This window comes from Ursus arctos, unplaced genomic scaffold (assembly GCF_023065955.2).
Source record: "Ursus arctos isolate Adak ecotype North America unplaced genomic scaffold, UrsArc2.0 scaffold_14, whole genome shotgun sequence".
Taxonomy (NCBI): Eukaryota; Metazoa; Chordata; class Mammalia; order Carnivora; family Ursidae; genus Ursus; species Ursus arctos.
Window position 1 is genome coordinate 36,829,186 of NW_026622808.1, and position 13,404 is coordinate 36,842,589.

Here is a 13,404-nt window from a genome sequence, read left to right on the forward strand (position 1 = left end):
AGTCCTGAGAGGACTTTTCAAGGTTTATGGTTAAGTAGACTTGATTTTGGTATTCAGTGAAGCCATTCCCAAGAAGGTTACATAAGTGGAAGGCCATACCATAAACTGCTGGATCATTTGGAAAAATTACTTGTCTTCTCTTCCTAACTCATCCCAGCTGCCATGGCCCTTGGGCAGCCCCTAGAGCAAAGTTTGGCTCTTTCTATCTGCGGTAGCTTTGCACATGTCACACTTGGGCAAATGCAGCCTTAGCTGTACGATGATGTGGCTTTGGTTTGGAAATTAGCCATTCATGTTGATAACAGGCATTAATTTAATCAGCCTCAAATTGATAACAGGTATCTCTTGTAGAAACAAAGATAGTTAGTTATTGATTGTGATCCTGTCTTCTGATGTAAGCGCTAGGCTTATTTTTTCTTGTAAAAGCCTGGTGCAGGTTTATGTAATCTGAAGGAGCCGGGAAGGGGGAGGAGCGGAGGAAGAGAAGAGAGAGCCCCAGGTACACGCTGGATGTGTTTGCTCTTTTGTTCCGTTACCTGCTTTCTCTGGAAACTTTATAGATTAGCTTTTATAATCCACTTTGAAATGTTTGCCGTTTTGAAAGCAGAAGCAATCTTTGCAGCTTTCAGGCAGAAGGTCATTTTATACAAAATGTTCATTCGTGTGCAACAAAGCTGATTTCTTTTACAGGAACAAAGAAATAATGAAGGCTCCTTAAAAGCTGTTTTTCTCTAAAGAAACGATCATCTTGATAGTTGGTGATTTATATGTGTCATTTCTATTGGAATTGAAAAGTAAAAACATTTGTATCAATAAGGATTACTGAATATTAGGAAGCTCTCAGATATGACTCTGTGGATTTCAGCATTCCACGGTGGGACGGAAAAGAGTTCTCATTCAGTTGTGTCCATCTTTGCCCTGGTGTATTGCCTGCTGGCCTTTGGTTGATGTGGCCCTCTGTGTAGGTCTCTGAGATCTGGTTGTTTCTAGAACATTTTCTTGCCTTCAGAAGTTTGTTTGCGATGTTCCCATGGGCCGGAACACTGGCTCAGCACTTTCCTTGTTGTGGAAGAGCCTCCTGTTCTCTCGAGCACAGCTTTGATGTCACTTCCTTCTGGGATGCTTCCTAGCCTCCTGGCAGGATTCTTTGTCACTTGCCCCTTTATGATGAAACTACTGTTTTCCTTGTGTGTGGCCGTCACCCTTCCGTAAAGCCTCAGGTTGTTTCATGGCTCACTGGAGGTACAAGCCCCACACTTTGGGAGATAGTGATCTGACTTCTAGCTACAAAAGCAGCAAAGATGAATCCACAGTAGTAAAAACTCCATCTTGAGAACAAAAGGGAAGGGATTTCCATGCCAGAAAGAGTGGAAATGTAAATTTGAACATCCTCCTTTTCCTCCCCTGCCCCACACTTAATGGTTCTTAAACTGTTGGTTTCTGACCCTTCATACAAGAAAGGAGTGTTTAAAATTAGCCCTGGCAACAAATCAATCTCATGTTGTCCAGATTCCCAGAGACATCTTTTCATATGCTGACAGAGATTTTTCATTTTATTTCTGGGATCAATTGAGTTTGAAATCTGTGATGCAGAGAGGACCCGGGTCTCCTCTGTCCTCACTGCTGTAGACGGTCAACATGTTGAGTTCATCCCTGCCACATAATATGGTGCTAGGGTAGCATTAATCCCAGGCACACACTGATGGGCAAAAGGTGTAACTCTTACTCCGTCAAACTGTAGCCCTTAAAGCAAAAGCTGCTGAGTCTAGTGTAGGGAAAAGATGAACCAAGCTGCACCAGGCATGGTTGTGACCGCAGTTATCGTTCTTGATCGATCTATTTGGTTGTCCTTCCACACCGAGTCTAGGGCTTGTTGGATTTGAAGGAAGACTCACGTGATCTCTAACTCTGATATTCTTGACAATTCAATCATTAGCTCCAAGCGAACCATTGGGGCAGCCCAAAGCCATGTTAATGGTTATAGATTTTCCTTAGAATCACCTCAGTTGAGCTTAATCCTTTTTTTTGGAGAAAGAATTATGTATTCACTCCAGAAAAAAAAAAATGGCAATAAAAATGCTGGTCCGATTATTAAATGTGTTGTTGCAAAGCGTTAAATGAAAACCACAAAATGTATTAAGTGCTTTGAAATCTTTGTTAAATTCCAATATCCCATTATAACAGCCTTTACAAGCCGAAGCTTTTTCGTTTTAACATGAGAAATAAAAATAACGTTTTTCTTTGCTACTCCATATGGTTTTTATATTTCTGTTTTGCTTTAAGGATTTTCGTCTGTAATTGCTCCCTCCCCCGCCTTTCCCCTTGCTTATTAAAAAACTTTTTTTCATTTGTACATAATTTGTTCATTCTGATAGAATCAGTAGGAGTCTAGTAGTAGGTTACTTTGTTGTATATCATGTTTTCTGTTACCCTTCCCCCCCCACTGCACCATTCTTTCTTCTTTTCTCCCGTTAAGCCAAGAGGACCAGGAATAAAAAAATGATAATAATAATAATAAAATAAAATAGAAGTGGAACAAACAAAATCGTTTTCTTTTTCTGATCCAATTTTTACTGTGACTTGGTGTCCTATTTTCCCCCTCCTGAACCACGACGGAAAGCTTGACCTCTGTGATGTCTTTAGCTGTAGTCTTGATTTACGTGTTGTGGGGGAGGAGACGGGAGACTGCATTCTGTAGCATTGTACTGATTATACGGGGGGTCATTGTAACAAGAAATAAGATGTGGTTTTAAACGAAATGCTTTAATATCTCGCTATTCCCCTTGGCAGTTTTGCCTTCACCATGGCTATAAATAGTGTCCCTGGCCCATGGCTTCTAGCATTTCTTATTTATAAAGATAGCTTTTGTTGGTATTTATTTCACTAAAAGGGAAGAATTATTTAGAAATATAAAAAGCCGCTGAAACATACATCAGCTCATGAACTGCAACTTTTTGGCTCATAGATGCTTTGTGTCCAAGGCCAGGATGTATATTCCAAGTACACTGTTACCATTTTTGTTGAGTGACGGACTGCTCTGGCATCAGAGTGGGGAGAATCTGTGGACAGCACTGCCGTTTTCCTTGCCTCAGAGCTCAGTTTTGAATGCTAGTCTTCAAAGCCATTTTTATTTCCAGTGTTCAGTTTTAATTAAAAACCACATTCACAATTCTATAATCCCATCTGCAGATCCAAAAGGGGAATTCATACAAGAGAAAATTAACTTATTATTAAAGGCACACTGCCTTTCCAACAGGTATAATAGAGTAACAGTTTCCCTTGGGCTCTGTGGTTCCTTATATAATAACTAAAATATTAGCAAATTTTAATTGATTTTTCCCTACCTGCAAGTGGTAATCAAACTTATTTTTAAAACATACTTAATTTGATTTAGATGATAAGGATATTTGCTCAGGAAAGAGACATGAGAGGCTGCTCTTTTCTACCGGCAAGTGTCAGAGGTGGAAGTTGAGTGGTTTTGACTTCTTTAAATGGTGATTCAATTTATTTTTATTTTAGTAACCGTAGGAACTTCTGTCCTCGGGACTCCCTTTTAGGTAAATTTATGGCTCATGATATCCTTCTTAAATAACATTTCTTTTAACTCGTGTATCTTTATAAGAGTATTTCAGAAGAAAGATCAACTATCCTTTGTTCTTTCCAAAAGGCACACAGTTCTGGATGTGCTGTTGTCATTACCATTGTGCACAACAGGCATGCTTGTGCTTGGAGATCTCCCCTCTGAATTTCCCCATAAAATGTAAGCTGATCTTCCAGTAGCATCAGAGGGCAGATTGGGATACCCCGTGGTCCACTGCATGAAGTGTGAATCCTTTCAAAGAGCTCCTCTGTGTCGTGAGCTTCATGGGAAAATACCTTCATGGAAACAAAAAATATATGAATTAAATTAAGAAAAAAAAAAAGCACGTGGCAAATTTAACTTGAGGATGAACATAAAAGCTGGCTAGCAGGGTACTCACTGCTGTGTACAGAGAACAGTGCTCTGGCTGATCTCAGCAGTTAGTACAATGGTATTGAGTTGTTTCCAATGTATTACCTTCTCGTGCCCCATTGTTACAGGATTTGTGTCCCCTTGGTGTCTAGGTTCTTAGTCATGCTGCTTCGGAGAATGAAGAGGTAGACCAGACGAAGAGTGGTGGGCAGCAAAGCAAAGTTTATCGAGCAAGAATACAGAGCTCCCAGAGAGGGGGACCTGAGTAGGTTGCCCTCGGAATTTCTAAGTTTAGGGGTTTTTATGAGCTCTTTTGCTCGGAACTTAAGCAATCAGGGTGTGTTGAGTTGTGCCAATCAGGGCTTTGTTCATGTATCTGTCTACCTATTAGGTTAATGTCCATGTGCTGATGGTCTTTTTCTTGCTGACATCTGGGGGCTTAGGTCTTAACTGCCTCTTGCTCGTCATAGGGACAAATGCTTTTGTAGTTAATTGTCTTATTTTAGGACATTCTGCAAAGGCTGCAAAGCAGAATGTCAGTGCAGTCCTGTCCAAGCTGCAGAACGGGATGTCAGTGCTGTTTTATTTGAGCTGTCCTGACTCCATATTTTCTTCTTGGGAACCCTGACTACCTAATTGTCCAACTATATTTTCTTCTTGGGAACCCTGACTACCTAATTGTCCAACTAACTCCTAACACCGTGACGTGTATTACAGTATTGAAATACATTTCATGTTATGTTATATATGAATGTTATATGGTATATATGATATACACATACCTATATACTCACAAAGGCAAATGAAATGTATTTTTCTAGATGCATGAAATACATTTTGTGCTGTGTTATTTCATGATAATTTCAACTACCTATTATTTCCATCTTGTTCTCTTATTTGTTGGTGTTATACTGCTTTATTGTTTTCCTCATTTCCAGTTGTTCACTTCTTTCAATATAACCTGTCTTGGTCATCATGAAATTTTATTTTTTTCTTATTTTTTAAAAAGATTTTTATTTATTTATTTGACAGAGAGAGAGAGAGTGAGCACAGGCAGGGGGAATGGCAGAGGAAGAGGGAGAAGCAGACTCCCTGCTGAGCAGGGAGCCTTATGCGGGGCTCGATCCCAGGACCCTGGGATCATAACCTGAGCCAAAGGCAGATGCTTAACCAACTGAGCCACCCAGGCGCCCCGATTTTTTTCTTATCTTTTGATCATTTGTACATGTCATCCACATTTCTTCTCTGGGTTCTCAGAGTACTTAGACACCATGAAACAACAACATCTGTGTGTTTAGGTAAATGCATGACTTTTTTTGATAATGTAAATGTCCAGACATGTATAATATTTATAACCATTCTATAAACCTCAGTATGTAACTGATTTCATGATACATATATAAAAATTCTAAATCTGTTGCAAAGATTAAGAGAATAAGCTTTCACAAATACATAGATTCCTTATATAACTGTCACTCATCTGTCAAGGTCCATCAGGATGCATTTGCAGATTGGGTCATGTGATCCTGGGAGGCTGACAAACTTCATTGTCTAGGCTGATTCTAGGAAGAATGTGACCCAATGAAAGCTTGGGGCCAACGGATCCAATGTATGTATGGTGTCTCTCCTTATTTTTCTTTTTCTCTGTTTCTTATCCTTTCCATTTTATGCTTCTCTTCTAGAAAGCATTTAATGTCTTATAGTGAAAATACTTATGTATGCAGATTTTAAAAAGACAAATGAAAATTGAAAAACCTTGGAGGGCTGGTGGATATCATTAATCAAGGCAGCAGGGATGAGTTCAGCTCTAGGATGAGTGCTGTTTTTTGCCATTGGTTCTCAAACTTTAGCAGCTTCCGAATTCCCTGGAGGGCTTGTTAAAGCAGATTGCTGGGCCCACCCCCAGGGCTTCTGATTCTGTAAAATGAGATGGGGCTTGCAATCATGCATTTTTAACACATTCATGGGTGAAACTGATGCTGCTGGAGGGGGACAGCCCTTGGAGAAGCACTACTCTAGGGTCACTGTTTCAGGGGTTTCAGATGAAGAAACTGAGGCCTGAGAGGGGAAGTGGCAAACAGCACTGATGTAGTGGGTTGCATCTAGGCTAGAATTAGAACTGGGCCTTTTGGCCCTCTCTGGCCCTGTAATGTTCTCCTGGGGTCTGTTCTTTGATTGACCAGAGAAGGGGAAATCTCCTCATCTGAAGGAAGGGTGGAAGGATTCCTGTCTGTGGGCAGCATTGTCTGGCTGCCCTCTTTCTTTGTATGTTCTATGGAGAGAGACAGCTTAGTAGTCTCTGTTGGTGCCTAATGTTACCCACATATATTCCAACCTCTTCATTTCCATATCCAATTTAATAATTATTCATGGAACATTTGTCTGTTGATTTGTAATCACTTAGAGATTAATACCCATGTCATCATGTTTCAAACATGGCCTATTAAACTCAGGTCTGTATTATGTCAATTAAAAACAAGTTAAAGACAGCCTGGACTCCAAGAGTAACTAGGAGAAAAATAGAAACGGCTGAATTTTTACCTGGATCTGAAGGTTTTGCTTTTAGTTTGATGAAATTTCAGTGAACTATTATCTCATTAAATGAGTTCTCTGCAATATTCTCTAGCCTACGTTTTCAACTCAATGCTGGCAAATTCAAATTAAAATAAAAATGATTTCGATAGTTGATTAATTGCCTTTAAATGGAATTTCATGAAATTGCTCTCATAAGAATATGGATTGGCTGAATTTAGTTGGCTAAGAAGAACAATAAGAGTTGTGTATTTATGGGTCCTGCTTATTGATTTAATTTCAGCGATTTCTTACTGCGATGCAGATTGTCAAAATGGCATTGATGTGCCATAAATTCAAATAATTGTCACCTGATAATTACATACTAGAACTGGATGCAGAAAGAATTGCTTTGAATGGGAATTAAGTAGTATTTCTCAAACCAAAGGGGAAGAAAGCCCACTTAGTGTTGGGCTCAATTTAGTAAATCTTGACGAAGAGCCTTCTGTATCTAAGGAATATGCTCTTCTAGGTAGGTTCAGGCATCCACACTGGGCCTCAAGGGCCAGTGTCTTTGAGTTGTTGCAAATTGCTATGAAAATGGCTGCAGAACTTGGGTGCATGTGTCCACAATGAGGTAAGCAGCAACCAGATTTGCAAAGGCTCCAGGTCACAGTACACATGCTATGATATTATCTGTCCTCTTGGGGCAATGGAGAAACATTGGTCTTTTCACATGGTTGGAACGGGTTCTGGGCCACATTTCTGATCCTTTGTGTTGCCTTCTATCTTTTCAGCGTCTTGTGGAGGCAGCAGAAGAGGCACATCTGAAACACGAATTTGACGCAGACTTGCAGGTAACCGATTCAAGTTTGAGTTAAATTTTTCATGTGTTGGCTGCCAAACAAGAGATGCTAAGTGTACCAGAAACACCTGCTTTCAGTGGATGGAAGAGAAGGGCTTTCAGGGGGATGGTACAAAGTTGGAATAAATGGTCCCCGACCATTTTCCACCATGACGGTTACAGTGAGTGATAACACACACCCACACACATGCACGGAACCAGATTTGAATGAACTTCTCCGCAGTTCTGGAGGACGTAACCAGTCAATTAACAATAATCACCAGAACTTCTAATGATATATTGATAAGATAGCAGAATATTTATAAATCCCACTTCTTGGCTGCGTTTAGGTGACTGAAAGCAAAATTGTGACAATCTTGGATTGACTGTTAATTGTATCTAAAAATTAAATCATCACTGACATGGGATTTGAACACATACATAATAAACTTCTTACAGTGGATTTTGTATCCAATTATGACTTACCTGTGTTTGGCCGAGAAGGATTTTGATGTTGCCATGTCTATAGAGAACATCTTAAAAGGCAACAAGTGAATTGAATAATACCTGGAGGTTCCTTTGGGTCCCTCTTCCTCTTGAAGGAAATATTATCTGAATTGCCATTTTGAGTTCTGCTCAAAACACTGCTAGGTAAACAAAAGGAGTCCTTAAGCCTGTGCTTTGCTAGAATGTATCTCTTCTAATGGCTTGTGGTCACAATTAAGAAGTAGTGTTTATTTTGCTGTGTTTTCATTTATTGGAAAGGATAAAGGCAGACATAAATATGCAAGCACAAAAAAGGTGGTGATACCAAAATAGCCTTTGGTGTCTTTGTTTTGTGGATGAACCTCTTCTCATTCCTCCCCATCTATATTTTTTGCTTTAGGGGTAAAATAATGCACACTCAAATGGGGTAATTGAGGAAAGTTTAATAAAGGCAGTATTTACAAAGGTATCGTTGGAGAAACCAACAGGTGATGGTGTCATGGCGCAAGCCACCTTCCTGGCCTGAGGAGCAAGAGGAAGGAATGGTGTCCAGAACCCAGGCAAAGTAGCTATATGGAAAGAGTATTTGATAGAGGTGAGCAGCCAATCATGGTGAGCTAGAAGGATGGAATTTAGGGGGATAATATCCTGATAACAGTGCCTAGCCTTCTGATACCTTGCTGGTACCCACTGTCAGCTAAAGCCAACTACTGGTGTGGTTGATGGAATTCCATCTTCTGAAATCGAGCTAGGTGCAGGAGGATGAAGAGTGGGTCTGAAGAGGAAAAGAAACGATGAAGCCCACCATTTGGTGGTCATTTTCAGGCATAACACCAACATCTGAAGCAAATAGAGCCAGGACCGTAGGCAAGCACAAGAGCTTCCAGGGGGAGGTGGAGAAGTGTCAGGGACCATTGGTAACGTCAGGGTAGGGGAGGCCAGCCCAGCTCTTTGAGCAGAGCTGCAAGAGAAGGGGCAGAGGAGTTAGCTGAATATAGCAAGAAGCACCTTGCTTCCTCCAACCACACCTACATGGTGGCTATAGGAAGGTCCAGGGGCCATTTACTGGCCACATTTATCTACAGTGTGCCTCCTCTTCAGAGGTTTAAGTTCCTAGAGTGGGCTAGAGGGATTGAATGGAAGTGTGAGGAAGCAACTTTGTAACCGTGAGGGTTTCAGGGTCCTCTTGAATGTGTTGACAAGAGAAACCATCTCCTTCTCCTGGGGAATATTCTGGTTGTAAATTACTGAAACTCAAATCCACTCAAATGAGATTATAATGTTGAATAAAATAAGAATCCCTGGGTCCTCTCTAATAAGATACAAATAAGTAGACATAGGTGATAGATAAGTATATACATAAATAAGAAGGGAAAGCTCAGGGCACTTGGGTGGCTCAGTCGGTTAAGTGTCTGACTCTTGATCGCAGCTCGGGTCTTGATCTCAGCGTTGTGAGTTCAAGCCCTGCATTGGGCTCCAAGCTGGGCATGGAGACTACTTAACAAAAATGAAAAAGAGAAGGGAAAGCTCCTGCAGTAGAATGCGAACTAATAAATATAAGAGAGATGGCGGAGATAGGAGATTGTGGTAATAATTCAGACAGTAATCTTCAGTGGATATTAAAACTAGTAGGAAAGTGTTTGATGAAGAACAGGACCCTGATAGTTTCAAAGTATCTGCCCACAAATTACTTATTAATTACAAAGAGGACTATAGCAACCATGGAGAAGCCTGGCGGAGACCACCTTAAATAGGTAATCAAAGTTGGTATCACCGGTGATGAGACAAAGTGATATCAGGTGCCTCCAGGTGTGTGTTGAGCTTTAGGGCAGCAACCCTACGTAGAATTCTTGCCCAAAATGTGTAACCTGAATCTAATCATGAGAAAGTATCAGACAAATCTGGATTGAGGAATCTTCTACAAGGTAACTGGCCAGACTCCTCTTCAAACCTTCCAAGGTCAAGAAAGACAAAGAAATATTGAGGACCTGTTCTAGACTAAAGGACACAAAAAACACGTGATGATGAAATGCAACGGATCCAGAACCAGCAGTAAAGATTTGAAAATGGACTCTGCATTGGATAATGATGATGTATCAGTGTTGAATTTCCTGGTTTCCTTGTATTGTACTTCTGGAGGAGAATGTCCTTGTTCTTGGATGTTTTTGGACCAAGCATTTACATCCATTGGTCAAACAGGAAGAAGTGAGTTTATAGGAGAGTGAAAAAGATTATTTGGAAAATCTGACGTTATTTATGGCTCATATATAGTCAGTTTTATTCTGAGATCAGTTGTCCACACAACATGAGTGGGCAAGGGAGGGAATGATTTAGTGACTTGAGGGGATTATATATCCCTCAGCAGAGGACAAATGTTCTGTGGTTTAGCTCAGCTAACCTAGAGTCACTCTTTTTTGTCCCTAGGAAGCTAGTGTTACCTTCAAGAGTGCTGACTCCTACTGCTGAAGCTTTACAGTGTAAATCTGGTGCAGCACAGCTGATTCCCTTGTCAGATGTGGTGCTGTAGGCATTCATACAACATTAGCTTCTCTCTCCAAAAGAGAGAGACGGACAGAGAGACTGAGAAAATGAGTCTTTGGGTTGTTGCAGTTTTTGTCCTCTTGGGAACAAAGAAGGGGAGCCCAGTTTTTCCTCCTCCAGTGATCTGTTTTATATAAGTGCAAGAGAAATATCAGGGGCTACAGTTGTGGTCTGAACTAGAGTAGAATTTGAAATATTACAGAGTGTCGTTTACTACCTGGACCTTAGACTGTGGCGAAATCTTCTCTGGGTCAGAGTAAACCATGGGTGCTTTTGTGAGCACCTGTAAAAGAGAAGCCTTTGAAAAAATGGATGTGCATGGAAGAATGCATGTCTTCGTAGATGAAGGTGTTAAGGCTGTGAAGCTTCAGTGCTATTAAGTGCACGTCTTAACAGCTTGGATGTCAGCCCCATTGCTATCACTGGGATAGCAGGTCTGCGCACAGGCTCTGGGTTTATTGCTACAGCAGTCCATTAGAGCTGATCAATTGTTAATCTGGGTTCCGCTGACCTCTTGGCAACCCCTGCTGGTGGATTGTTTTTATCAAAAAAATTTCAGACTACCATCTGCTCACAATGAAGTAATGCTGAGGATGTCCCCGTGCTTTAGTTCAGAGGGAGCTGGAAGTCTGTTTTCCTACAGGGGAAAAAAAAAGTGCTTTTGTAAAATTTCCCAAACTTTGCAGCTTTGAGTCTTAGCCGCCCTGTCCCCAAAATAGAAAAGAAATGGTGGGTCTGCCTCTTCTTTCCATTTAGCTCGGAGTCTTTGCATCATTGTACCATTCATGTGCTTTGAAAGTGAAGAATTTGCTTTTCGTTGGTAGAATCATCAAGAGTTATCAGAAGAAAGTCATGCCTGCTTTATTGTCAGGATTTTATTTTTCATTTAAATTTTGTGTTACAGTCTCTTTAGAGGTTGATGTTTTTCTCATGGGCTTATGGCCTTGACATCAGCAGTCGCCTTTGTAAGGTTCTCTAACGTGGTATTAGCTTATTCTTAACAAAAACTATATTGGGGCAACAGCCTTGGAAGGGTCGCATGTGTGAACAACCCACAACACAGCGTCCTCCATGGAAACCAGAGCTGCCTGGTCATCTTTATTGGCTGGGAAACTTTATTGTTGACACGGGGGTCAGTTCAGCCTTCTTTTTGGCTTGTCCCTCTCTATGGATGGCCTGTGGGTTCTAGATGGGTCTTCTCTTGGTTTTGTTCTTTCCTTTCCGATCATCTATCCTTTGGGGCAATTTATAGTTGTAATTGCTATGAACAGAGGCCTCGTTAAAATGGCATCTTTGCTTTTTTATTTTGTGCTTTGAATTAACATAGTTTTTTATGTAAAGTTCATATGAGATTGGATAATTATAATGAAAACAGTTGAAAAAAACCTGTGTCTTAATTATAATGTGGTTATTTCAGTGTTTCACCCTCATTCAACCCAATGTGAGGTGAGGATGGAGTGGTGGGAGTGGACCCTACCCCCGATTATCCTAGCCATTGATGAATTTCCAGAAAACTAGGTCTACACGTGTAGTATAACTTGGACAGAATGCTTTCCCCTTCTTACTTACTCTTTCTTTTTGGGTTTTTCCATTGGCAGCGAAGAAGATGAAAAAAAGTCCTTTTGACAGTTTACTAAAAACCTGCTTATCTTTGAACCGCAAACATATTTTCTTTGAAAGCTGTCTCCAATAAGTGCCAATTGCACAGAGCTGGTGCGCAGCAGAAAAAAAAAATGTGATTTTGAATTGTGTATCCTACAGAAGCCTTTTCCATTGCAAAGTTTTCTATAATAATTTTTCTTTGTTATTTTGTAAGTAATAGGAAAATGAAAAGCCTGGTGACATGCAGAAGGAAAACAAAAGTGTGAGTGGGAAAGAACTGGGGAATGGCGTGTCTTGAACGTCCCCTCCTGGTCATCCCCAAGCCACAGACACCTAGCTTGCAAATGCAGTGGCCTCATTGCAATGTTGGGGTGAGGGGTTTGGAAGGACACAGAGACCGTGATGGGAAATCTCCCAATGGGACAGCTGGTGATACGCCATCCTCCCGGGAGCAGCTCCCCTCCACCGCCTCCTGGCCAGACCTCTTAGAGTGGGAGGTCCTGGCTGAGGGAGACCCAGGTGAAGGGAGCGGGGTGTGGGGGGGTCCTCTACTATAGGACGTGTCTATATCACCATTCACCGGAGAAGAAAGCCTTTCCTGGGAGGGATTTAGAAAGGGCAGCAGAGCAGCAAGCAGCAGAGCAGAGCTGTCCTTTCCCCTGACAGCATTTCCCTGCCTGCCGGTGAGGCTTTGCCCTGGGGAAACGCTTGTGGGCATGAGCCAAGGATGGGTTTAGTAGAAGTTCTTTTTGAGCAGAGGAAATCACCATCCTCATGGGCTTTTTCATGTGCTGCTGTCAAGCCCCAGTCCATCGTTGTCCTCTTGGCCTGAATGAGGTGTTGAGCTCCTTGCAGAGGGAGGAGGTGGAGCACAGAAGACCCCGTCCCCAGAATCACAAATGGTGCTTTTCCTAAGAGGTAGCGAATTGACTTTTTGTGCATAAGCAAGAAACCTAGGGGTCATGTCTACAGGAAAGACACTGAAAAGAGAAGTAAATTTCACTCTTTCTATTAAAATAAATCTCCCTCCCCTCTTTCTGATCTAACTTATGAGAACATGCCTATTTTTTTTTCTTTTTATCAGCTTGGCAAAGGGGTCATAGTTAGTCTTCTGCATTTTAAGATCTTACATTAGGATGTTTCTTAGTTAGGGGCCACATGTCATTTATGCACAAGACTGATGGGTAGTTTCCCCAGAATCTCTCAGGGTGAACATTTAAAAATTACAATAATTTCTCAGTTGTCACATACACACTCTCTGTGTACACACATTATCATTTTTGTTCATTTGGCTAGAATGTTAGAACTTTTCATAAGGTCAATGCATAACTGGGCTTTGTGTTAATGAGTTGTCTGGTGGTCACATGTGAGGCGCAGGACCCGGACATTGGTCACTTGAAAGCGTAAGAAGGGGTGGCAGGTGGAGCCTCAGCTTGACCCAACTCGGAGAGCCTTGGCCTGGAGGTCT

At 41.3% G+C, this 13,404-nt stretch overlaps 1 protein-coding gene across 3 annotated transcripts in view; it reads left to right on the forward strand.

Moving 5' to 3' along the window:
- Positions 1-13,404, forward strand: part of CACNA2D3 (calcium voltage-gated channel auxiliary subunit alpha2delta 3) — an 833,176-nt gene that overhangs the window by 230,351 nt on the left and 589,421 nt on the right. For all 3 annotated transcript variants that reach the window (XR_007191727.2, XM_057311802.1, XM_057311801.1), the window contains exon 4: positions 7,261-7,320. Coding sequence is in view for 2 of the 3 variants with exons in the window: in XM_057311802.1 (XP_057167785.1) it covers positions 7,261-7,320 (60 nt within the window). In the remaining variant the exon portion in view is untranslated. The remainder of the gene's footprint in view (positions 1-7,260; positions 7,321-13,404) is intronic.